This window comes from Eucalyptus grandis, chromosome 1, assembly GCF_016545825.1.
Source record: "Eucalyptus grandis isolate ANBG69807.140 chromosome 1, ASM1654582v1, whole genome shotgun sequence".
NCBI lineage: Eukaryota > Viridiplantae > Streptophyta > Magnoliopsida > Myrtales > Myrtaceae > Eucalyptus > Eucalyptus grandis.
The window spans coordinates 42969308-42995135 of NC_052612.1; the positions used below are offsets into that span (position 1 = coordinate 42969308).

A 25828-nucleotide genomic window follows, 5' to 3' on the forward strand; every position below is an offset into this window, starting at 1 on the left:
TTCAAGCACCTTTATCTCTCAAAATTTATAAATGCTAACATGTATGGTGAATTAGATTCTTCCATCATTTGTAATAGCAAATCAGACCATTTTCTTTCCCCATACTAAATCTTTGGAAAGAGAAAATAACGGGCCCCTTTGAATTACCTTCTTTAGGTTCGCTGTACATCATTGCCACGTCTTATCATAATTAGGTATGAAAATATAGTACAAGATCATAAGATTGATTTACAATATCATGGTAAACTAATTTACCTTTGAAAACAACTACTTGCATTTTAACACATCGCTCTCTCGAATCATACCCCACTTATAACGATATCATCCGTTTTGAGCTGAAGTCCGCACAGTTTTATTCCTCTGCTTTCCCCAAAAGAGGCATCATTACAAGTTAAAGACAAGTGCCATCCCATATGTGACACTTTATTACATCATGCCGTGGTATGGTTCATTCCTGCTCCCACGCCATCCTAAAGTCCGAGCCACAACTTGTCCGGATTCTTTCTGCCTCCGGCGATCGTTCCCGCCCTCATAGGAGCGGGTTACACAATCGAAGCCAAAGCGATTATTGTCGTTGAGGCGATCCGACAACAGAGTTTAAAAAGAACTACATGACGTCGACAACGGTCTTTTCCATGGAACCCGACATATCATGTCGGAAAGCACCACCTCTCGCCCCATCTTGTCGTCCGAACCGACTCGTGATCGTTCGTGCGCATGAGGACCATCCATTGCTATCATCTTCCTCACCCTCATCGTAGTCCTGACGAGTCGAGGGATGCGCGGGAATTGCTGGTATAGACAGTTTCACGTCGGTTGCTCTCTTCGCTCCCGTCAGGCAACTGCGAAGCTGAGCTTGAGGCCTTCCCGTTGGAAGCAAACGTCACCGTCGTCGTCGTCTTCGTCGTCGTCGTCGTCGTCTTCGTCTTCGTCGCCGGAAAAGAGCGGACCGAAACGGAAGTCGCGGGTCGCCTCGGAAGTCCCCGCCGTGATAAAATGGAACATGGCCATAACTTCCCATATGCGCAGTGGGCAATGCGAGGCCGCTCTGCGGGTCTTCGACTCGATGCCCTGCCGGAGCACAGTCTCTTACAATGCCATGATCTCTGGGTACTTGCAGAATGACAGGTTCGATCTCGCCAGGCAAGTGTTTGATGGAATGCCCGAGACGGCGAGAGATTTGGTAACGTGGAATTTGATGATCAGTGGGTATGTGAAGAATAGGGACCTTTTTGTTGCGCGGGCGCTGTTTGAGCGAATGCCCGTGAGGGATGTAGTCTCCTGGAATGCGATGTTGTCAGGTTATGCGCAGTATGGGTATGTTGATGAGGCAAGGCATATATTTAATGAGATGCCAACAAAGGATGCCGTGTCGTGGAACGGGTTGCTTGCGGCGTATGTACAGAATGGAAGGCTGGAGGAGGCGCAGTTGTTGTTTAACTCGAAGACTGATTGGGAGGTGGTACCTTGGAATTGTTTGATGGCTGGGTATGTGAAGAAGAAGCGGTTTGTTGATGCAAGGAATCTCTTTGATAGGATGCCAATTAAAGATAAAGTTTCATGGAATACGATGATTACCGGTTATGCACAGAACGGTGATTTGTCTGAAGCTAGGAGACTGTTTGAGGAGTCACCGACTAAGGATGTTTTTGCGTGGACAGCAACCTTGTCTGGTTATGTGCAGAATGGTTTGTTGGATGAAGCAAGAAAATTTTTCGATCAGATGCCAGAAAAGAATACAGTTTCTTGGAATGCAATGATTGCTGGTTATGTTCAACATAAGAAAATCGACATGGCAAAGGAATTATTTGAGGCAATGCCTTGTCGAAATATTGCTTCATGGAATACAATGATCACGTGCTATGCTCAGAGCGGCAACATTTCTCAAGCTAGAAGTTTGTTTGATGAGATGCCTCAGCGTGACTGCATCTCCTGGGCAGCCATTATTGCTGGTTATGCTCAAACTGGTCATTGCGAAGAGGCTTTGCATCAGTTTGTAGAGATGAACAGAGCTGGAGAAAGATTAAATAGGTCTGCTTTTACATGTTCCTTGAGTGCATGTGCTGATATCGCTGCCTTGGAGCTGGGAAAGCAAATGCATAGCCGACTAGTCAAGGCAGGATATGCGTCTCGGTGGTTTGTGGGGAATGCAATTTTGTCAATGTATTGCAAGTGTGGAAGCATAGAAGAAGCTTACGATGCATTTCAAGATATAAAAGATAAGGATGTTGTCTCGTGGAATACTATGATTGCTGGTTACGCAAGGCATGGATTTGGAAAAGAAGCTCTGGCGATTTTTGAGTCAATGCAGGCAGTGGGCATCAAACCAGACGATGTAACAATGGTAAATGTATCCTCAACTTTTCCTTTCAGCTCAGTTGAGTAGCTTTTTTGTATGAACATGATCATTTGTTGGGAGTTATGGAAAGCTACTTGCTAATGGAGAGTATAAGAAGAAAAATGTTGCAAGTTCTCTAGTTAGCCTCTCCAATGCTAATGCTAATTGGAAGTTAGTTCCACTGAGTAGAGTATCATATATCAATGGCCATATGCTTCCTTGATCCCAAATGGATTTGCTAGGTAATTTTTATGTCAATGACAGACTATGGAGGCAAAAGAGAGAGCAAATAGAAAGGATGCAATATTAGCTTTCTCCAGAGCATGATTATGATTTCATATTTAGAGTAAGACTTGTTAAAAGCACACCTTCAGTCACCGTGATAAAGTAATTAGTAGAGTTTCTTTTATATTGCTACTATGGTTCTGCATGCACTGTTTAATCTTCCCTTTTATTCACTTTCAAATCCATGATGAAGGTGGGTTTGACTACTAATTTTCATGTCCTTTCTAGAGTACATTCATTGAAGATTTTTAATGGTTGGCATCTTCAAATAAACTTTTACGTAGAGATATTCATGTCATTAGATTGTAGGCATAGTAATTTCATATTTGATGGTTTTCTAGCTTCATGTTACATTTCACACATGTAACTTCTCTACCTAATATCCTAGTGGTTTCTTTCAGGTTGGTATGTTGTCTGCTTGTGCCCATAATGGTTTAGTTGAGAGAGGGATGAAATACTTCCATACAATGTATGAGGATTGTGGTATAGCAGCAAATGACAAACATTACACTTGCATGATTGATCTTCTTGGTCGATCTGGACAGCTGGCTGAGGCCGTTAAGTTGATGAAAAACATGCCTGTTGAACCTGATGCTGCAACATGGGGTGCTCTACTAGGTGCAAGCAGGATTCATGGCAACACTGAACTAGGTGAGAAAGCCGCACAGATAATTTTTGAGATGCAGCCTGAGAATTCTGGCATGTACATACTCCTCTCAAACTTATATGCAGCATCTGGTAGATGGGCTGATGTGGGTAGACTGAGACTGAAGATGAGGAACAAAGGTGTAAAGAAAGTACCTGGTTATAGTTGGATAGAAGTCCAGAACAAGATCCATACATTTTCTGTTGGTGACCCTTTCCACCCGGAAAAGGATAGAATATATGCCTTTTTAGAAGAGTTGGATTTGAAAATAAAGCTTGTGGGGTATGTTTCATCAACCAAGTTGGTTTTGCATGATGTGGAAGAAGAGGAGAAGGAGCAGATGCTAAAGTATCATAGCGAGAGGTTGGCTGTAGCATTTGGCATCTTGTCGGTTCCTGCTGGTAGACCAATCCGAGTGTTTAAGAACTTGAGAGTTTGTGGGGACTGCCACAATGCAATAAAATGCATTTCGAAAATTGTAGACAGATTGATAATCTTAAGAGATAATCACCGTTTTCACCACTTTAGTGGGGGATCATGTTCTTGTGGGGATTATTGGTGAGAATAAAGAGAAATTTGGTGGAAAGTTAAATATACCTATTGACATTTTTGTAAGACGAAACAGATTTGGCTGCACTGTTGGGAACTTTGTAGGCTGAAAAAGGGGAAAAAAAGGAAAGAGATGGCCTATTTTTCCAGCAACGCTGGGTCTAAATTGCACGTAAAATTGATCTCTGCGGGCTTTTTCAGCAGTTAATGGGAAGGAGGATGTTCTTAAGTATATTGCATGCTTCCCTTCCTCGTGACTCGTCTTTCCAGTGATTGCTTGCCAACAGTCTTGAGAGCAAGTGGCAAGCCTTTGCACTCTCAACAAGCTCTGGGATATTATCTGCAGCTTCTGTAGTTGTTTCTCCACCTACATGCTGCTTAAACATTTCGAGTGCCTTTTCTAGGGGCAAAGGTGGCACCTTCTGTCTCTTGTTCGCTTTCATCTAAAAGCGTACTTAGTCAGATCTGGTTGTGCAGATGAGCTTTAATTCTTTCTCATTCAGTGGAGGAATTCCTATATGCGTACAAGAACAAGCATCATCTAAAAAGAGCAAGAACTTTTTAGTTTGAACAGCTCTTGGGTTCAAATCTGTTGTTTCTCACACACCACTGGTAATCTAATACTTTTTCCAGATAGCTTTCTGGATTTTCTCCACTGTGGCACCTTCCTTGGACATGAGAATTTAGACAATGGGATCATAGTTGTGGTTGGACTGCAGGAACTAAGTATGGATCTTCATCAGCAGGGGGGACTTTCCAAGTCCAACCATTGCATATATCCCAAATACTCTCACGCTCTCACTCTCACCTTCCTCCCAACTCCAGACATCCTTGAACATTGCTTCAGTCCACACGTACTTCTCCATTTGCCGTCTCCTCCAATGGAGGATGAGCAGACACATGTATGATGACATCGAAGCTTTGACCCTTATCCACAAGTTCTTTCACTTCATTCTGCTTCATCTGAACCAACTGCCAAAGTTTGTAGCTGGACAAACGATTCTTTGGACAGTAAACTTCCCATACACTTCTTCCTAATCTCTCCATCATCATTTGACAGAATGTCATTTACTGCATGATAACCTCTGTGCTTTTAATCCACCGATTCTCTTCATCTCTGACTCTCTGCTGTTGCTGCTTGGCAAGTTCAGTTGCTCCTTGTCTCTCTCCAAGACCTTGAAAATCTCTTGAAGGTCCATGCAGTAGCAGGCATGCTTGGAACCGCAATCCTGTAACTTTGGGAGTGCCTCCAAGATTGGACGCACTAAATTTACGGTGAAACGGGAGTTTTATGCACTTTGTTACACACTAGATGAAGTTCATAACAATAAGTGGCATCAGCTTCGAATACCCGTTGCCTGAATAATGGGACCTCGAGGACGTATATTCTTCGTGCGGTGTGGGCTGAATTATTGCACAGGTCGACTAGTATCTCTTTAATACAACTGATCAATCAATGCTGTTTCTTTTCCTTGAACGTCAATCATGGGACCAACTGTTTTCTCTCCCTTGTAAGATTAGGCGGGGAACTTGGAGAAATTTTCAGTTGCTCTTGGAAGCAATCGTCACATGTTAAGTGAAGCAATTTTTCAGATTTTCTTCCGAGGGATGGAAAAGTCCTACTCCCTAAGCACCTAGAAGCTTTCTCGAGAGATGAGAGTGGAATCGTTTGCAGATTTCCGTACAATACGAGTGGATATCTCTACATTAAACCAAATGAATGATAACCGTAAATGAAGTCCAATGAAGTACTTTATTTTCTTTCAAAATGATGATACTTCATATGAAATGTCGGTTTGGATAAACAGGAACACCACGTCTCAAGATAGAGTCTCTCGTACTAAGTGATCCATGCTTTGTTAGCGACACGAAAATTACTCACCAACAGGCACTCAACATGTTTAAATGAGGAAAAAAAAGGCGGAAGAGAGAGAGACGAGAGTTTTTGACAACATCATCCATTGTTTGAATGTTGGATCGGAAAACCCAAAAAAATGTCGGATCACTTAACAACTTTTTTTTTATATGTTATCAATGCTAAAATGTGTCAAAGAATTGCAATAATATCACAAAATAATAAAAGAAAGAGACAACGCCAGGGGAGGGAGGGAGGGAGTAAAATGTGTCAAGGCTTGATGTTCACAACAATCGGAACTTGTCGATATCCTTAAATTGGAATAGAACAACAGATGCCTGAACACCTTACTTTAAAGTGAAGGCGGGAATGCTTTTACCGCAAGACACAATCAATGTACTAGTTTAATAAGCAGTACGGACATGCGACAAAACAGCTATAGTATAGAGCAAGCGAATGGTGTTCTCACTTCTCAAGTATAAGCATATTATCCAAAGATAAAATAAATTAAACAAAATAATTCACGGTGAAAATTCATTATTTGCCAATGAATTACATGATATGATCTGAAACTGAACTTAAGTACTATCGTACAGGATGATAATGAGCTTTGATAATACGTAACACCTAATTTTCAACTGTGGACAGATCGCACCACCTGAGAAGCTAAAATCAAGTTCAAGTTGGCTTGCGCTATAAATGGGAAAAAATGTAGATGTGGATAGAATCCAAATCCACCAATCTCTTCAGTACTTCGACATAATTTTCCTGAACAGTTCTTTTGGTGCTGCAGACAGATAGCAAACGCATAATGAAGAAAGAATGCAGAAAATACGATGGAAGTCCAAGCTCATGCAACAAGTTACATACTGATATGCTTAAAGTGGATAACTTACCAGGTAGCCCCGTGTACCTCTCATATTGCCCATATGCCTGTCCAATGAACATCTCCAAGCCCGAAACAATGGTGGCTCCACATTCTTCAGCTTCCTTCAAAAGTCTGGTTATTTTGGGGGTGTACACAGCATCAAAGACTAGTGAATAATGCTTCAGAGCATGCTGCAGAAAGACAGAAAGCAACTTCAATTTGTTTGACAATATGGAATTGCAGTGTAATAGGAAATCTGACAAGCCAGAACTATTCGAGGGCAAAGACCTGCCAACAAAAAATTAAGGGTTACAAACGCATTGAAAGGGTAAAGTACATCAGCTTTTTCTCCTTAGATAGCTAAACAAAACATTTACGTTGAATTAAAGGCAGAGTTGAGGTGGTGAATGAGCACTTAAAAGAGGCCAACCTTGGGAATTGGAGTTTCATCGACTTTAGGTTGCATCCCAATGGATGTTGTGTTCGCAAGTATCATCCCATCTTCTGGATGGAAATTCTCTAAATCAGCAAGAGATAAGGCATCTCCTCCAATGGTCTCTGCAAGCTCTCTGGCTCGATCTTCAAAAAAGAGATTAGTGTATAAATCATCATGTACAGTGTAGAGGATCTATAATGTTCATCTATTCCTTCTCTTCCATGTTGTGGTTTGAGAGGATGCTGCCATCACGCATGCAAATTGAAACCATACTATGGCGTCGTCACGTCGCACACACCAATTTCAATTTACTGTGAATGTGGTATGGGATAACCAAGAAATCATCATATAGAAGCATAGTAGTCAACATACAACAGAATTAAAAGAGAAACCAGTGAGAACAGGAACTTGTAAAAGTTAAAAGTAGAACACGTGCTTCTAACGTCAGAGCTTAGCATTCTTCCCTACTCAATCAGGTCTCTGTCATATGTCATCAGAAGAAAACAGTTGATTTGGCATCACAGAATAATTTATATGACAAGACGATACATTCCTCCAAAGATTTTGCAGATATGCTGAGAAGAAATTGAAATTGTGGACCTTTACCAAGACATGTGATGACTAAACAATATAATAGTATATAATGTTGGATTACAGAATGCTTATGAGCACATGAACCAGAAGGTTTCAAATTCTAATCCTATCCAGTCACGTAAGTAGATTGCTGCATAATCCATCAGTGTATAATTCAAGAAGTTGTATTGTGATAAGGCTTAATTTCTTGAGGTCATATGAACCAATCAAGTAAGAAAATACATTTAACCCTAGCTCTACATTTACCCCTTGTAAAAGTAACTCACCATAAGTGCGGTTGGCAATTACTACTCTTGCTCCCTTTTCTTTAGCACCATAACCAAGTGCCTTCCCAGCACCACCAGCACCAATCACGACAAACAACTTGCCATTTAAAGGTGAAGCACCTGCGCTGTTCCCATTTTGTGAACCTGTAATAGATAAGGGCAATGTCCAGTTATGTGAAGAGAACTTGTCATGAGAGTAACCTCAATTCATAAATAGAAATTAAACCTCGCAGTCCATCCTCAATTGCAGAAATGGCTCCAACATAATCTGTATTATAACCAAATAACTTCGCATCACTCTGCCTCCTTATTATGCAATTAACAGCCCCAATCGACTGCGAAGTTAGAAAAAGCAGAGTCAATAACGGCATGAAGCTTGAAACTTAGTCATTTTCATGTATAAATAACTCTTCCAACTCCCAACGAAATACGCAGCTTCATTGACTGGGAAAATTGAAGAATTCAAATTTTGAGCCAGGGATTTACATGATATTATAGTTGTGACAACTCGAATAGTTTGGCTACAGAACATACATAAATCACTGGCAGCAACTTAGAATCAATACCTTAGCAACTGGATCAACTTCATCACAGCACTTCACTGCAGCCTCCTTGTGAGGAATTGTGCAGCTGTTCATTTTTACCAGAAAGGATCATTGTCTCATAGCAACATTGGACTATCATAGATACTTATCTCGCATGTGAACCTCATGAAGGAAAGAGTATGACTGTTAATCCATGCACATGCTAGAAAGAACATAGAAGATCAACAACATATTTTAATGTAATTAAGAGGATAAAGAAGAAAAATTCATCCTTTTAAATAACTAATAACAAACAGCAACCAAAAAGACTTTTCCACTAAGGTGGTTGGAGAGGGTTACTTTCCAAAAGGCTAACAACAGACGCAATGACACTAAAAATTTAAAAGGACAAACCTGAATCCAGCAAAATCAGTGGATGAGTAAGTTTGAAGAAAGCTAGCGACATCATCCACCAATAGATGCAAAAAAACGCCATCAAAACCAGCTGATTTAAATGCTTGATTATATAATAGAGGTGATTTGCTGTGGCCAACTGGCTTCCCAATGATACCAAACACTTTGGTATCGGGCCCTATGCTTCTGAAGTTGTACAAATCCAACAGATCCTTGATTGTTGGTTGACCAGGAGCCGATACTACTCCCGACTCAAGTGTACCAAAGGTGAGAAAACCACCAAACTTTGCACAAAGAACCCGTGAAATCAAACCCCTTTCGCCCATTACCATGGCTATTACTGGAACCTGAAATTATACAATATCACTTCGAGGGTCTTGGTATTTAAAATGGAAACTTGCCCAATTACTGTTCAAAGTGAAGAACAACGATTCATGAATAAAAAAATAGGACAAGGATGCAATCAGGTGATAATTTAGAAGATGCAGGAGGATAGGGAACAAATGAGCTTCACAAAAATAAAGGTATTGGCAGTTACTAATATCATGACCAAGTTGTTGGGTCCATATCATGAACCAGACAAGTTTATTCATAACATCTGTTGAAGATACTTTACATATTCAAGGAACAAATGATCTTTTAATCTCTGCAATGAAGCAAAAATTCTCAATTTCTGGCAGTTGCTTTTAAGGTTGTCGCATATTCTTAGGTACTAGGGAGTGTAATAATATGAGATGGAAAATGTTAAATCCAAGATATTCTATAGACATAAGTAAAAGAACATCAATATGTTACTGAAGCCACTGGACATTGTAAGAAATCAAAATTAAAACTGCAACACATGGTCTTGACACATTACAACTGACAGATTGAGGTTTGACATCCCATCTGCCCTTTATGTGACCTTTAGGACACGTAACATACAAGACTATGCTAACATTTGATTAAACTATCCAAAATATAATGCTAACCTGGGTTTAAAGTTCTCAAATAGTTGATTTCCTTTGCCATAATTATGATACCAGACCTTTCAAGGCGTAAATGTGGTTTCCGTATTCCATGGTCAACAGAACTCGTTTAAGGAAAAGATTTAAAAAAAAAAAAAAAAAAAGACTATTCCACTCTGTTTATTAAGCCCCACCTGTACATGTAGTTAGTCATGAACAATGAGCTCAATTGTGCTACCTGAAACAGGTGCTTAAATTACCACATTTTACTGACGAGCAGCTTGAGAGTACAGACATATCCATGTTTCTCTGTTGTATTCTTGACCTTTCTAACAGCAGCGAAGTTTTTCTCTCTTTTTTTTTTTTCTTAGGTTAAAACTTGATAATAAAGGTAGCCTCACATGCAGCTAGTTCTGCCTATGTCAGATAACATGTGCAAATACAAAGTAAAGTTCTGGGATGGCAGCAGACGTTGAAATTTGCGACAATATGACTCAGGAAAAACTCAAGATCTAGAAGCGTTGGCAGGCCACATACGCTGCTTACTTGGGAATGCACGGTTATGTGGAACATCCGTGCAACATCAGTAATATCCAAGGCAGTTGTAGCAATCTTCACTATGTCTGCACCTGCTGCCTGGATTCTTGCCACAAGGTTGCTGAGGTCCTCAGCAGAGGGAGTGTTCTCATAGTTGTGAGAAGAAACTATAACTTTGCACTTCTCCGGCTTTCTTCCTTGTATAGATGCGTTGAACTCACTTGCAACCTTCACAAAGCGATCATGTTAGCCCTATAAGGTAAAGTTATATAGATGGAACTCCGATTAATAACTTGGAAGTGGGTGAATTGATGCAAATTCTTGATGCTTCGTTCTGATTGGATAGTCCTTTTGGAGCAAAATATAGACACTCAACAATGACCCAAACTCTAGTTAATTCTTTTGTTCTCTTTTTAGGTAGACACTGTAGCAATTTTTTTTTTATTGTAAGTAATGCCACAATTTCAATAATTCTAAAGCTTAAGCCAAATTTATAAGACCAACATAAACTTTATCAAACTGAGCAGCAATTGTCAAAGTGTTAATGGCCTCTTGACCTTATAAGAAAGTTAGCATATTAATCAGAAGGATACCTTAAGCTCAACATCAATATAATCAGCCCCCAACTCCATTGCTAATCGAAGGGTCTCCAATCGAGGCTTGTCATCACCATCATACTGGCCACCTTCCCATTTTGGTCTAAGAAAGTACAAAAATCAGCATTGGAAGGCTTCAAAATTCCGCACAAATCCACACCACTCAAATCACACAAAATGAAGACTATACAGAATCTTCATGACCAATCCATTCAAAAAGGAGCTGATGGCGAACCTGTAAGTGAATAAAGTGGGCAAAGCAGAGGCTTTGATCAGGGTTTTCAAATCTTCATGTGGACTGAGATTCTTCAAACCGTCCACTCTGATCTCCACGAGGTCAGCCCCACTAGACTTAGCCTTATCCAATTGGATTACCATCTCTTCGACCGAATCCGCCATTACAGGAACACATATCAAAGTTGAATTCTTCCTCACGGCTCCACTCTCCATTTCGTGCGGAGCAGAAGAAGTCGCAAGCTGAACCACAATAACCAGAACCAAAATATGGGCAAGAAATACAAAATCTTTATACTCAGAAAACAAAGTCTACGAGCACGGAATATCCACCAGCCTCTATTCAAATGCAATTTGCTTAAGCTGATACGGAACAATGGATAGAAGCAGAACTCAAGAAAGGCACGGATAGATCAATCAACCGAACAGCACGCGTCATCAGCAACAAGCCAACGCAACAGCACCCCTAGAAACAAGAATTGCACGTGCATAACCACTTTGCAAGTAGAATTACGCCAATCAGCCAGTCGAAGAAATGGCCAAAACAGAAAATCAAATACGAAACTCGGGAAGCCAACGAGATACGGAAGTGATCAATTCAGCTCGATACGATGAAAAAACCCAAGACTGGCAAAGGCCCGAAAAAAACGAAAAATGCAAAATTTATCCTCCTGGAGTTGGAAAAACTGAGAGATTCATGATGGGTAAGGCGAGATGATGACTGTTCATCGTTTCATTGTCGCGAGTAGGCAGGTGATGGTTACCAGGATGTTGCCAGTGGAGGCCATGGAGGTTGGTGAAGCGTCGGCGCGCAGGTAATTCGCAGAAGAAGAAGCGACGACAAGTGAGGTCGTGGTGGGTTGGTGAGGGAGAGGGAGGGAGACGATCGGTGGCCGGTTCCCTGTCGGGACGTGGCGTGGATATGTAGTCAACCCGGTAGGGTCGTACTTCGCTTTCCAACCCCGCAAGCCCAGCATTCTCTCTCTCTCTCTTTCTCCCTCAAAAACAGGGTAGAGGCTGGCGTAGGTTACGACAGGAATACAAGGATGAAACGAGTATGCCCACTTTTTACCTTTTTTTTCCCCTAACAAAGGTATTTTCTACTCTGTCATCGATTAAGAAAAGGGATAATAACATAAATAGTGTCCGAATTTTGACCAATGTATATTATATTTCCTGAATTTTTAATTTGTTCAATATAATCCTTCAACTTTAGCTTAATGTTCAATATAATATCTTAATTTTTGATATATTCAATAGGATCTCTTAACTTTTAGTAAATGTTCAAAGTGGTCTCTGAATTATATGAAAATATTTAATGTAGTTCTTAATTAATTCAAGAACAAGATACTATTGAACATTTTCATATAGTTCAAAAATTAGATTGAACGTGTACCAAAAGTTTAGGGATCGTATTGAACGAATTAAAAGTTTAGTGATCAGATTGAATATTAAACTAAAGTTTAAGGATTACATTGAATAACTTAAAAAAGTTTATGAATAACATTGCATGTTCAGTTAAAGTTCATGGGTCATTTGTGTTAATTTTCCATTAAAAAAAATTATCACATGTTATTTCCAAAAAAAAAGAAAAAGTGAATTCTAGTCAAGGAGCTGTGATTAATTTATGCATGTGTTTTTTTTTGTTGGGTAAGTTGAGTAAAATGGGGAATAGATGATGAGAAAATTCAAAATGGAAGGGAAGGGAAGTAGGTTTAAATGGAAACCGGAACGTGTTTATCTTCTTTGGGTGTGAATTGAGAAGGAACAAAATAAATTAGTAGGGGGACATGACCTTTGACTCATCCATGCTGCATATAGAAAGCGAGGTCATTAGGGAGGCTGGTTGAGACTATGCCAAATAAGCAAATTACGACCAAGTAAATACAAAGAAGAGATTAAGAGAAAATCAAATAAGTAAAGCTAGTTCCTTTAGCAACAGCCATTCTTCTTTGCAGAGTGCTAGTTATATGTTCTTTTTTGCAATTCACAACACACTAGAGTCAACATTTTTGGAGGTTGAAAGAACATCATAATCATATGTCAGCATCAAAGCGATTGCAGGGTTACTTCCGCAGGCCCTAAGAGGGCATGAACGTCCTGAGTGTCAAGTGAGCAGTGACGACTGCATAAATAATATATACACATACATATATATTTATATATATAGAGAGAGAGAGAGAGAGAGACGCATCCACACACAAAAGAAAAAACAGAAATAAAAGAGACAGTCCGACGCACGGGGCAGGTCTCGCACTGTTTTCCTCGGGCTTTCCGCTCTCAACTCGTCCTCCGAGTCTGATCAGATCACCTTCTCAAGCCGCAAGGTTTCCATAAGATTTCCCCTCTCATTTGATCGCTTTTCACTAGATTTTCCGCGTCTTTTACCGTTCTTTTGTGGGTGGATTTCGCTTTTTGCGAATCTCGTCGAGGTTGTTTTTTCCCATCACTTTTAGGACGCCATCCTAAGGGAAAGGAAAGAGAAGGGAAAAGGAAAAATCTGAACTTGACTGATATGAACTGATCGACTAGTTATGATAGCTGATCATTTTGTTTTCTTGAGCTGATGTGACTTGAAGCATTGCATCATCGGGCGGTGGTTTTCTGGGCACTCTGTTTAAGCTTGTTGTTCTGGTTGTTGAGGACCTATGCTGTGTCTTTTGGTGATGATCTTGTTAAAACATAAGAAAACGCTGTTTTTTGAAATGTAATTAATTGAAGTTTGTCAACTATTTGCAATAGTCTCGTAATTGATTGACAAAATCTGGGTATCATCGGCAATTCATTTTCCCTAGTGAACATACTTGGTTTTCTTGTTGTTGGGTGACGTTTAAATCACGAGTTTTCCTTTCTTGAATATATTTTCTATCCATGCGGAGACTGTAAGTATCGTGGGGGTTTGACTGAGGCGTGATGCTTGTGCAATTTGTGGTTCGCTTGATGACCAATTGTTGTTTTCATTTGGGTTGAGATGTTGATCATTGACTGCACCAGCAAGGATTCTGATATCTTTCTGTGCATTATACTTGCCTGAAAGATGAAGTTATTATATTTCGAGTGCAAGCACTATCTGGTTAATATTTGAGTGTGAATTGCTTTTGAACTTCAAGTTTTATTAGATTGCTAGTGCAGCAGAGTTGATGTAGCTACTTGAATTGAGCTTATGAGTCTTGGCTGCCTGTTTTCTTGTCTACGTCTTTGTCTGTACTTGTTATGCTTTCATTTGCAATCATTAGGGAATCTTATTGAAAACTAGAGAAATCCATTCATGTCAGTTGCGGGAAAGTTGTGAAATGGGGATATGGTTTTCGTAAAGAACTCTGCATCTTATTTCTCTTATGGAGAAAGATGTGCCTGTCGTTGCTTCTACATAGAAAGAAGTATTTGAACGTCGAAGTATATCAAAAGATTAGAATGTCCAAGCGTCAACCTGTAGAGTAATGCAGTGTCTTTGCCAGTATGGTTATCTTGAAATTTGAAATTCCTGCTATTAGCTGAAGCTTGGTCAGGAATTTGATTTGAACTTTCTAAAAGTTCCTTGCTTGAACTACGAAGGAACTGCTACTATTCTGTTCTTTCTTCTGTTCATTGTTAATTATTTGAAGCTCCTGAGCGAATCTAGCAGCCATGAAGGCGTGTTCTTTACATTTTTAAGCTCACTTTGTACATTTTGTCACTTGGTCTGTCCTCAGGACCAGATATGTCAACTGTAAGGCTTCCCACATATTGCACGCTCAAATGCGTACTCCCAGACAGACCCTCTACTTTCATTAAGAGCTCAGGTTCCTTGACTTCCATAAAAAGCGTCACAAAAGCCTTTGGCTTGAAGTCTTCTGCCTCCTTCAGAGTATCTGCAATGGCCGTGCACAAAGTGAAGCTGATTGGACCAAATGGGGAAGAGAACGAGTTTGACGCCCCAGATGACCAGTACATCCTTGACTCTGCCGAGGATGCTGGGCTCGAGCTTCCTTACTCATGCAGAGCCGGGGCATGCTCGACCTGTGCGGGCCAGATGGTTTCGGGAGAGGTGGACCAATCGGATGGCTCCTTTCTGGATGAGAAGCAGATGGAAAAGGGATATGTGCTGACCTGCATCTCGTACCCAAGAGCCGATTGCGTGATTCATACCCACAAGGAGGGTGATCTTTATTGATCAAGTTCAAGAATCGTAACGCTTGTTCGTTTTGCCTATCGGAAGAATTTGTTCCCGAATAGGATTCTGGTCACGACCTGAGTTTCAAGGATTCGGGGCTTTCTTAGTGTTTTTACATTGACAATTCTTGTTCCAAATTAGTCTTTTGGCCTGTGTTAGTCTTGAAGTCAGATATTAGTTGTTATGTTTTAGCCCGTATGCACTGTTTGGAGATTTTTATCTTTCTTGCGAGTCGATTTAGGTTTACATTGCAGTGGCACTCGCTGTCCTGTTTTTTCATATTGTACAGAGCAAGACAAATTTGATATCATCCCTCTTCGAACTCGGAAAAAAGAGGACAAACCAACTGTGGTAGACGAATTCGGACGTAAAATCAATACTGAATAATAGAATGTCACCCAGGTGCTTGCAGATCTCATTATCAACATTCAACAGACAAGCACTCTCATGGATGTCATCTGGTATGCCTTCTTTGTAACATCCATTTTCTATCGTAACAAGTGTCCTATATAACTAAGTTTTGTATATGTAACATCGTTTTATTCACCATATATCTTTTATAGAAGATCTCATGATTCTTTCAGAGTGTTGACATCCAAAATGTTTGATTTTTAGTTATTGTCAATATGCAATGATTGTTTGGAAGTAATAAAAATTGGCTCGATAACTTCATAAGCAATTGTCCAAATTAGTGAAGAAAAGAGAAAAAAAAAGTGGAAAATATACTATATGGGCATATTTGGTCATCCGTGGAGGAAACAATTGAATGATTTGAAGATTGGTTGATATTATATGCAGTTGATGACTTGGACAAAAGTGTTAGCACATGTCAACTAGTGGCATATGATGATAGATTATTTTACCAAAGTTGTCGATGGTATTTTAACTAAACAATAGATGATTGATTTAGAGAATTGCATCCAAGGGTCAGACACGTGTAAATCCATTAGGGAGATTGTGGAGAATAGTTAAGTGAAAATAGAGATGAGGTTACTTTTTTGAAGGGAATCGATAACGTGGGAAATGATCAACTTCTTGAAGATAAGGCTGCTATTTCGAAGGGAGTTGACAACGTGGGAATATAGGACTATTATTTTCGAAAGCGTGTTGAACTACAATTCAACCATGAAAAATTGCTCCAAGACGGTTATGATAGAAATTTATAAATATCAAGTTCTATCTATTGGAAGAGGCCCTTGGACAATCAAAATATAATCTTTTATCATATTTACTTTCCTACACTTTATCTTTCCTTAGTTATAGCTTTCCAATTCGCGTTGTTGATTAAATTCTGATATGTATCTTTATCCCAAGGCTTCGTTGTCGATTTAATTCCAACGTGCATTTCTATCATGGTGTCGCACTGTCATTTTAATTCCGACGTTACATTTTTACACGTTCTTGAGCTTTGTTATCGATTAAATTCTGACGTAGTCTGTGCATTGTATTGTTGTGATAGTGATTATATTTTCAAGCCTTGTCGTTGATTGAATTCCGGCACAGTTTGTATATACAATTTAATTTAAATTTCGAAATAATGGTTTGCAGTTATTTTATGTCCGGAGTTGCCATAGAACCTATCTCCTCTTATAAAAGCCGAAAAACAACTTTCGGAAAAGATGTTTCATCGTAGATTAAATTCTAGCGAAACATGGAATAAACCATATTTCGGCACATGTAGTTTTACGTTTTCCTCTGCGACATGATGCGACGTTAATCAGAATGGGTAAAGAATGTATTAGGATAAGACCCAATTGCTGCTGCTAAAAAGTGGCCACCTTCGTCTCTAAGTCATTCGCTTAGCATTATCTTGATCCAATTCTTTGAAATATACTTGATAACGAGTTCCCTTGACAGGTGCCCCAACATGACTCGTTAAACAACTGACTGTGCGCCGCCCGCATATTATGTAAAATCAGTATCTTGAAATTGAAGTATTTCAATTAGGCGCTCGAAAGGTGCACGAAAGCAATATTCTTGCTTGAAATGTAAGAACACTTATTGGAAAAAGGCACTCTTTTGTGGCCCCTAGAAGAGCATTGCACAAAGGGCCTACCTTCAAGTTCTCAGCTAAAAAGAAAAAGGTTCTCAGAGCTGGAAAGGCCAAAAAGAAGACGAGCAACTTCCATAGAGTCGGGTCCGATGATATCATGGCAATATGCTCTTCTTTTCTCAATTCTGAAGAGATAAGTTCGAATATAAAAGATCATCTTCCCCTTGTTTCGAAAAACTTCCCTTGTTTTCGGTTATCGTGTACGAAGGTGCTTCTATAAGTTAGTTAAACTTTGGAAGAAGAGTGACATCCTTTGGAGGAAATTGGAGGACAGTAGGAGCCTTTTGGGGAAACGGTTCATAAGAAAGAGAAAAGAATGACAGGATTGCTTCTCATTTTCCTCTCATTCCTATATATTTTGACCTCTTTCTCTCCTTCAGAGACATCTGCAGCAGGTAATCCTTTCCCTATGCCCGTGTTTGTCCCGATACTGTTCTTTTTCTTGCAAAAAGGCCTTCTGTTTTGGGTCTGTTTGAACCTTGAGCTATGATTTCAGGAGTTTTTGTTTTGATGCACTGTGTGATTACATTTCAACCATAAAACACGAAAGGAGGAGTGGGATTCATTTTGCCTTGTAGCTTGGATACTTCTGATGAGTTTCTTTTCTTCTATTCATAGGGACATCTAGGAATTTAAGAACCCTACCCAAGATAAAATGAAACAGTCGTTAAGAAACCTTCTCCAGAGTTTCATGAATGCCAATTGCCAATTGCATATGTTGCTCAAGAGATAGGCTCATGTTTCATGTACGAAAACTTTTTGAGTCGACCACTCTGTTGTTCGCTTGAAGGCCAAAAGCATGTCTGAATTTTATCTGCTTTGAAGCCTCTAGTTGTTGTAATCTGTCACTCAGTAAAGTCTGCGTAAGATGAAGGCACCAACAGTCAGGCATCAGAAACTCTTATTGGCACTCTCTCACTCAGAAACACGGTCATGTTTAATAGTGATCTCCGGTGGATAGATGTCCTTTGTCTCGCCCCATAACAAGAGCATTTATGAAACCAGCAAACTTAGAAGGATGACATCGTGCCAATGTTATCTTCTTCAGAACAACAATTTTCAAGGGTTAACTGATGCCCGGAGCATCCCAAACTGCCGATAAGAGCATTTAAAAAATCAACAAATTGAGAGCAGTTCTGATCTATCTTGTTCAGACTCTTCGTCCGTTACCTTTACATTGCTATTCCTTCCTTCATCTTGTTCCTTTCTTGTAGCTTCAGCTACAGCACCGTTAGCTTTCTATATCAAATTCTCCATAACACTATGTAACTTGAGATAGAACCAAGACTTTTACCAATTGGAGAGAGAATTTATCCTGACATATCCTTTGTCTCCCACCTGAAAGGGTATTGGTTCTTGTCGTAATCTTCTTTTGGCGTATACACAATGATATTCGAATCATTTGCGGTAAAAAGATTCTCGCAAGATTTAAGTAATAAAGCTTGAACAATTGGCTTCACTTACAAGACAGATTGCTTTTCGACTTCATGGATCCTATCCTTTCCTTGACTCCCTTCCAAATAAATGATCCCATATCCTTTCTATTTCAGCGCAATGATTTAGCAGGACCAAGGAGTTTAGATAAAGATATCAGTGATGTTCTAGGGTAGTTCAAGCTTGACATTTTTCCTTAATGCATTCAAACATTTTAAATGATCAGAGAGTAACTGCACTTTTCTTTTGTTACTTAATTTGCTCAATAATTTGAAGGTGATGCCCAGCTGACTATAAGTCAGAGAGACGCTTGAATGCATGTTCAATGCTCACTGCTGCTCATCTTCAATGACCCTCATAGTCTTTTGCAGACTCGTTGCAGAAACCTGACTCGCCAGACAGACGACTAGACAGAAAAGGGAGGAGCGACATAAAGCACAGTGCCAACTTCGCCCATCCCATTCCACATAGCAGCTATGCTGGAGGCGGTGCACATGGAGGGGGTGAGGGTGGGGCTAACGGCGAAACGGGATCGTCATCTCCAAAAGGCGGTGCAGCTGTGATCCCCATATATGCTGGTGCTGCTGGCGCTAACAACAACCACCACCAACACGCCCACCACAGTTCTGGCACCCGCATCCATACCCCTGCGCGAGTCCACGCCCTCACTGCAGCCGTACTGGCCCTCTGCTGTGTGTTCATATAGAATGTTTGCATTTGATGGTGCAAATAGCACTATAGATCTTTGTGTATATAGTAACTTAAAACTCTGCAACAAATGCAAGTGTGTAGCCTTTTCGAACTCTGATTGGCCTCTTATTTTCTTGATGGATGATTGCTTCATGGTCAATGACAAGAAAGAAGAAATCCACGGTGAAGCCCCTAATGGAGGACGAAGTTGAAAAGAAACATATGTTCTGATGAGAGATACGTAAGTGACGTCCCTGATGACATTATTTGTTTAAAAGTTGATTGGGAGAGAGAGGCGCCAGCATTGCGTGTCCGAGTTTGCCATCTCTCTCTCTTCTTGTCATACCCTGATTCACAAGAACAAGGATATGACATAGCGGTCGTTTCACCAAAGAAGGCAACTTTAACATAATCAAAATCCAGCATGATATTAACATATATACATCAATATATACATACATATACATATACATATATATATATATGTATATGTATGTATGTATGTATTTGACAAAAATGATATTTGGTTACAGTATCAAAATATATCTATAACCTACCAAGCCAATATATACACATTTTCCAAAAATTTAACTCACAAACTTATGAATTATATACAACTCATACCAAAAGTCCCCACCACAAAAAGTTCTCCCTAATAACGGATGCTCACCCCTACTTGCGGCTCGTTGAAGAACCTAAAAAACAAGTAGATGAGATGAGTGAACTTACATTTATTCTAAGCAGATTGGGAAATCACTATATATATTTAAAACATAACCATAACTCAACTTAATATAATATATTCATAAAATAACTACCCAAAACACTAATGGATGATGGACCTGAACATGTCCTTAAATTGTTAAACGTTGGTACTGCAGGGAGAACCTGCCTGGGGTGAGAGTCCCCTGGTGCCAGTGGGTCCCCGGATCCCTGGACTCAAACTGGGGTGTCTAATCAATGGGCTCTTTGGAGGGTGGAGTTACACCCTCGCCCCCGCAAAGGGGTTAGGAAACTGGTTACTCACCGGGTTAAATCCCGAGGTGCTAGAGATGGAAGAGGCCGAAGTTGAAAGGCTCGGCTGTGCCCTCTCCCTCCTTAAGTGGAAAGTGGAATTAACCCCACGGAGAGTTGAGAAATCACTATACATATTTAAAACATAACCATAACTCAACTTAATATAATATATTCATAAAATAACTACCCAAAACACTAATGGATGCGTCAATGGTCTATTTCATTAACTAATCTCATCAAACCATACGCCAATGGTTTATTTCACTGACTAAACTCAAATAGCATGTCAATTGGTCTACTCCATTGACCAACTCATGCTCAAATGTCTAACCAACACCTGTGATAAGATGACTAAAATTCCCCCATTGGTGAGGCATTCACCTATTATTAGTCGGTGATTAGGCCCACAAGGATGGTTTGCACATATCCACACACTTCTTAGGATTCAGAAAGATAGTGAGTATCAACCATCAATCACAAATATCTAATAATCCAACATTAAAATGAGAGTCATATTAGAACTTAGGCATTTGATATATAAATATCAAAACATTTTTCAAGAACCACAAATGTTTCAAGACTCTTTTATAAAGAGGTTTTACAAACCATTGTTCAAACCAAAGTCAAAGGATAACTCCCCTTTTCAAACAACAAAATAGTAATAATAGCTTGATCCTGTTTTATGTAATAAAAGATACTATTTATCAACTCATAACATATATATTAATTTAAATGAATATTTTTTTATTTTTAATTAATTTAATTCAAATTCACAATTAAATAAATAATAACAACAGAGCCTATAATGAATTCATACTAATAATATTAATAAATTTATTTATAGAAAATTCGAAAGATATATTCATATTTAATACATATCCATATTTGGGGACATGTTTCTAACTTTAATAAAAGTTATTGATACAACTAATGACTAATAAGAAATTAGAATTAACTTATTTAAATAATTTTATGATCTTTTATGATGGTCAAAATTTATTATTATTCAACATTTAGTATTTTCATTTTCCAAAATCACTTTATAACCTCATTTATTTATTTATTGGATTAAAAAATGCAACCCCACGGGGGTCCACCCCAACCCTCACGCCCCAAAATTATTTCTCTCTCTCATTTATTTCCCACGTTTTTGCCCTCCTCCCCCACTCACTCCATCCACCCCCAAACCACCTAATAGGCTTCACTTCCTTTTGTTAGAAATGCACGTCGCCCTCTCGTCCACCCACCCTACAGAAAGAAAAAGTCATGCCAAAATCCCATTAAAATCTCATTTTTTTTTTTTTTGAATTTCCTCCCTTAAAAACCCTAGCTGCTGCCCTCCTCCTTGCACAAACCCCTTCCTCTCAATCTCCTCTCTCTCTCTCTCTTGATCGCCTCATCAGCCATCACAATCACTCGCCACCTTGCGTCCAATGCTTCCTCCTTCACAGTCGTAGCCTCACCGCTGGCCCTCCATCGTGTCATCGTAGTCACGACCTGGTTGCCTCGATCTCTGCTCTTCCTCTAGCCCTCCCTCACTGTTGCTCGCGGCCTTGCCTCCGCCTCCTCGCCCTCACCTCCACTCTCCATCATCTTCTTCAACCATTCTCTCTCCCGAACACGCATGTTGAAATGTGTTGTGTCGAGAAGAGTTGACCGCCTATTAAAAATTTGACATGGGTTGACCGCGTGTTTGAGCGTATCAGAGCATGCGCCTCCGCCCTCCATCTTCTTCTTCAACCATTCTCTCTCGGACACGTATGTCGAAATGTGTCGAGAAGAGTTGACCGCATGTTAGAAAATTTGACCGCATGTTCGAGCGTGTCAGAGCATGTCGGACACATTGACACATTGACACGTGTTAGACACGATGTAGAAAATCCAGTAACGTGTCCGTGCTTCATAGCTGCTTGTGCCCTTTCTTTCTTCTCTATTGGGCCGACGTTCTAAACCCTTCTCCTCTTCTTCTGTTTTTTAAACTCCGGCAACATATCCGTGCTTCATAGCTGTGCCCTCCCTTTCTCCTCTATTGGGCTGGCGTTTTGCTTCTTTTGTTGAATTTTCAAACCCTTCTTATTTAAATTCCAGCAACGTGTCCGTGCTTCATAGCTGCCTATGCCCTCCCTTTCTCCTCTATTGGGCCGAGATTCTGCTTCTTTTGTTGAATTTTCAAACCCTTCTCCTTTTTCTGTTAAAAAAAAAAAAACCCTTCTCCTTTTCTTCTGTTTTTTATTTATTTTTATTTTTTTAAAGCTTATCTTTTACCCTTCTCTCCTCCTCCTCCTCTTATTTAAACTGCAAAAAGTGAGACCCAACGAGGTTCTTGAATCCATACAGCTTGAGTGAGTCGATCGAAGGGGGACTCTGTGTGTTGCGATCGTGATCGTGATCGTGTCTGGTGTTGTATATGACGAGATGGCGATGCAGAGCCCGTACGACCACGTAACTGAGAATTACGTCGCCGTACGGCCCCAGTATCCCGACCAGTGGTTCTCCAAGCTCTCCGCTTTGACCTCCCGCCATGCCTTGGCTTGGGATGCCGGCACTGGCAACGGCCAAGCGGCCATTGCGGTCTGTCTCTCTCTCCCTCTTCTTTCCTTCGACGTCAGTCACGATGTCCTAGTAGGAGACATGTTGGAAATTCCGATATTCTCGTGTTGATTTCCTTCTATTAGTACCGGTAGTAGTATTGGCAGATTGGGTACAAATGTGTTCATTATCTGCCTGATGCTGAGAGCTGAGTTCACTATCTCTCTGAATGTGTCTCCCTGGAAGTTCCCAAAAAAAGAGAAGATAGACTTTCAAAAATCCATAGATGGAACAGGTTGCCCAAATAAGGAATTTTTACATGAATTGGCTTGTTCATTTAGGATTCGGCTTTGGAATTACTCGGTAGATTCATTAGCGCAATATGCCACGAGTAGTACCTGCGACTGAAAAAGGAAACTTTGGGTAAATTTGGCTGTTCGCTTTGGTTTTTGACACTGAGGTTACTCAGTAGTTCATACGTGCAAGAGGCTAGGGATGTGTAAAAGAACCGTGACCCGCCCGGACCACCCGGAACTGGATCGGAACAGTCCGGAACCGGTGATTCTTGAGGGAACTGGTCCGGTTCCCGGTTCCACGGGTGGATCTACCCACCCGGACTGAACCGATTCTATTATAATAATATATTGATTTTTAATATTAAAATAAATTTCGAAATTACTAATTAGCAAATCTAAATTTTATGGCTCCATCTCCTTTCATGGTTTCCATGTTATAATAAGAATTTAGTAAAGTGTGTAACTACCTTTCAACAACTTAACAAATGGCTCATTCAAAAATATTTTTGAGACTCACATATGACACTATGTTCAAGAATATGTGGAGTATCGATAGAATTGTTTCTACAAAAAAAAAAAAAATCAATAAAGCAAATGTTGTAAGAGATTAAACATTGTTAGAGGGTAAAGGAAAATATGATCTATATATGACAATCATCCAAAATCTTGAACTTAAAGAATATTTTAGATTTCAATTAAAATGATTCAAAAATAGGAAAAAAAATATATTTCTCTTCTTTGGTAGTGTTTTCCAATAACATAAAGAAAAATGGTACCCTTAATTAAGCCGGTTTGATTTGAAGAAAAATATTACTCGATATGAAAAGTACTCATGACGGGATTTTGAAAACGATATTATTATTGGTAAGATCGGTTCCATGGATCTACCCGGGAACTAGACCCGACTGCCGGTCCGGTTCCTAAGTGGATCCATACAACAATGAGTGGTTCCCGGTTCCAATTTTTTGGAACCGGTCCTTAGCGGGCGGTTCTCGGTTCTAGGTAGAGAACCGCCCACTTGGACCATGTACACCCCTACGAGAGGCTATGTTCTTTGTCGTCAGCTTAGATGAAGAATCTGTGCTGTAAGCTGCTCTTTCATCACGTTTTCCGAGTGAAGGTGCTCACGACTCAGGTTGTACAATGAAAGATCTGTGAGGATGCATTTCCTGTATGGTTAGCCTTGGCAAACGGTTTGTCCAACGATCTCGAACTTATGAAATGACCAAATCGACTTAGCAATGAGGCACAACTCCCAATTTGCTGGGGCCTCATCGCCTGCTTTCGATGTCTGGTTGGCTGCACGGAGTCTCCAGGCCAACGTCTTTGCTTTGTGTCTCCCCGAGCCTTAGACAGCTCTTCTTTCAATCTTTTGCATCCGCGATTACAATTTTTGTCTCGAATACACGAACTGTCATACAGAGTAAACAGAAGTTTCTGTCTTTTGCAGGTCGCAGAGTGGTTGCAACTGACATAAGTGAACCCATGCTGAAGCAAGGGATCCCACACCCTCGAGTTCAGTACCTACACACGGGGTCATCCTTGTCAGAAGAAGAAATGGTGGCAATGCTCAGGGGCGAGAACTCAGTCGATTTGATCACGGTGGCCGCTGCTGTCCATTGGTTTGACATCCCAAAGTTCTACTCTGTTGCCAAACGGGTCCTCCGCAGGCCCGGAGGCGTGATCGCCATTTGGACCTACACGGACATGATCAAAGTCAATCCAAAAATTGAACATATACTAAGACGTCTGCGCGAAGCCAGTAAGCCATATTGGAAGCCAGGGTTGCAGTACATGTTTGAAGAGTATCGAAACCTTCCATTTCCGTTTGAGAGCGTGGGTTTAGGTTGCGAAGGACAACCTGTTCAGCTAGAAATGCCGAGGGAAATGAGTTTTGAGACGTTTTTGAGTGTCCTGAGGACTATGTCGGCAGTAGCGACGGCCAAGCAGGATGGCGTGGACCTGTTGACCGATGATGTTGTGAAAGAGTTTGAGACCGCTTGGGGCGGATCGGATTTGGTCAGAACTGTCAAGTTCAAGGTTTTTATGCTCGCTGGAACCGTGAAAGCTTGAATCTCAGTTTCTTGGTGCTCTGGGGAGCTCATTACTGATAAAATCTACCTAAATTACACCTCCATTAAATAACGTTCCAGAGTTGGAGAACATGCATCAGCAGCAGCATCTGCTTGTAGATGCTCCTCCTGAGCACAAACTTCTTGTAAGTTCAATTTCTCCTGCAATTGCAATGACCTAATGTTTGGATTGATAACATATGCAGTTTACTGCCAAGTGCCAAGTTGCCTTTTAAATGATCTTCGGGCATAAAGCTTTCATGAAGTTTACCTTCTCATGTGTATTTAGAGTTTTGAGATAGCTAGTATAAGCACCTAGAGGGGGGTGAATAGGTGTAAAAATATTTTCTCGAGATAAGAGAGCAATACTAAACAGACAATAGAAAGGAAGTTCTTCTTTCGTTAACAAAGCGAATTATGATCAAAATAAAGTGGAGAGAAAGGAAGAGAAAATGAACACAGAAATTATAGTGGTTCGGCTTATTCCAAGCCTAC

General features: G+C 40.2%; 5 protein-coding genes across 10 annotated transcripts; 4 read left to right on the forward strand and 1 right to left on the reverse strand.

Moving 5' to 3' along the window:
• The first annotated feature begins 426 nt into the window (after positions 1-426).
• Positions 427-5410, forward strand: LOC104421128 (pentatricopeptide repeat-containing protein At4g02750). The gene is made up of 2 exons (XM_010032972.3): positions 427-2344; positions 3025-5410. Exons 1-2 carry the CDS (start codon positions 779-781, stop codon positions 3829-3831), a joined length of 2373 nt encoding a protein of 790 aa, XP_010031274.2. The 5' UTR covers positions 427-778; the 3' UTR covers positions 3832-5410.
• Positions 5411-6150: 740 nt separating this feature from the next.
• Positions 6151-12015, reverse strand: LOC104421129 (bifunctional 3-dehydroquinate dehydratase/shikimate dehydrogenase, chloroplastic). 6 transcript variants are annotated; one of them, XM_010032974.3, is made up of 11 exons: positions 11854-12015; positions 11091-11332; positions 10853-10958; positions 10269-10487; positions 8776-9122; positions 8404-8467; positions 8064-8172; positions 7838-7981; positions 6972-7120; positions 6570-6732; positions 6151-6460 (listed from the first exon to the last, which is right to left on the reverse strand). In XM_010032974.3, the coding sequence occupies exons 1-11, from the start codon at positions 11875-11877 to the stop codon at positions 6420-6422; spliced, it is 1608 nt and encodes a 535-aa protein (XP_010031276.2). In that variant the 5' UTR covers positions 11878-12015; the 3' UTR covers positions 6151-6419. The 6 variants fall into 6 exon arrangements, with proteins under 6 accessions (XP_010031276.2, XP_010031275.2, XP_039170755.1 ...); XM_010032973.3 differs by having other exon boundaries at positions 10260-10487; positions 11854-12014; XM_039314821.1 differs by lacking the exon at positions 11854-12015 and adding an exon at positions 11655-11828 and having other exon boundaries at positions 10260-10487; positions 11091-11555.
• A 1265-nt stretch (positions 12016-13280) lies between these two features.
• LOC104421130 (ferredoxin, root R-B2) lies at positions 13281-15549 on the forward strand. Its single transcript, XM_018863943.2, has 2 exons — positions 13281-13416; positions 14782-15549. The coding sequence occupies exon 2, from the start codon at positions 14790-14792 to the stop codon at positions 15240-15242; it is 453 nt and encodes a 150-aa protein (XP_018719488.2). The 5' UTR covers positions 13281-13416; positions 14782-14789; the 3' UTR covers positions 15243-15549.
• A 1731-nt stretch (positions 15550-17280) lies between these two features.
• On the forward strand, positions 17281-19534 carry LOC104421131 (hypothetical protein). Its single transcript, XM_010032977.3, has 2 exons — positions 17281-17690; positions 19101-19534. The coding sequence occupies exons 1-2, from the start codon at positions 17612-17614 to the stop codon at positions 19433-19435; spliced, it is 414 nt and encodes a 137-aa protein (XP_010031279.1). The 5' UTR covers positions 17281-17611; the 3' UTR covers positions 19436-19534.
• A 3317-nt stretch (positions 19535-22851) lies between these two features.
• On the forward strand, positions 22852-25334 carry LOC104423356 (putative methyltransferase DDB_G0268948). Its single transcript, XM_039299428.1, has 2 exons — positions 22852-23011; positions 24712-25334. Exons 1-2 carry the CDS (start codon positions 22852-22854, stop codon positions 25332-25334), a joined length of 783 nt encoding a protein of 260 aa, XP_039155362.1.
• The last annotated feature ends 494 nt before the right edge of the window (positions 25335-25828 follow it).

Bases quoted from the DNA above. Each gene is read 5' to 3' on its own strand.
- LOC104421128 (XM_010032972.3), top strand. From the start codon at position 779: ATGCGCGGGAATTGCTGGTATAGACAGTTTCACGTCGGTTGCTCTCTT. The intron at 2,345-3,024 runs GTAAATGTATCC...GGTTTCTTTCAG, and splicing joins AACCAGACGATGTAACAATG to GTTGGTATGTTGTCTGCTTG.
- LOC104421129 (XM_010032973.3), bottom strand. From the start codon at position 11,877: ATGGCCTCCACTGGCAACATCCTG. The intron at 8,468-8,775 runs GTTTGTCCTTTT...AAAAATGAACAG, and splicing joins ACTGATTTTGCTGGATTCAG to CTGCACAATTCCTCACAAGG. The intron at 6,461-6,569 runs GTAAGTTATCCA...ATCTGTCTGCAG, and splicing joins GAGGTACACGGGGCTACCTG to CACCAAAAGAACTGTTCAGG.
- LOC104421130 (XM_018863943.2), top strand. From the start codon at position 14,790: ATGTCAACTGTAAGGCTTCCCACATATTGCACGCTCAAATGCGTACTC.
- LOC104421131 (XM_010032977.3), top strand. From the start codon at position 17,612: ATGACAGGATTGCTTCTCATTTTCCTCTCATTCCTATATATTTTGACC. The intron at 17,691-19,100 runs GTAATCCTTTCC...AGTCTTTTGCAG, and splicing joins TTCAGAGACATCTGCAGCAG to ACTCGTTGCAGAAACCTGAC.
- LOC104423356 (XM_039299428.1), top strand. From the start codon at position 22,852: ATGGCGATGCAGAGCCCGTACGACCACGTAACTGAGAATTACGTCGCC. The intron at 23,012-24,711 runs GTCTCTCTCTCC...TGTCTTTTGCAG, and splicing joins CCAAGCGGCCATTGCGGTCT to GTCGCAGAGTGGTTGCAACT.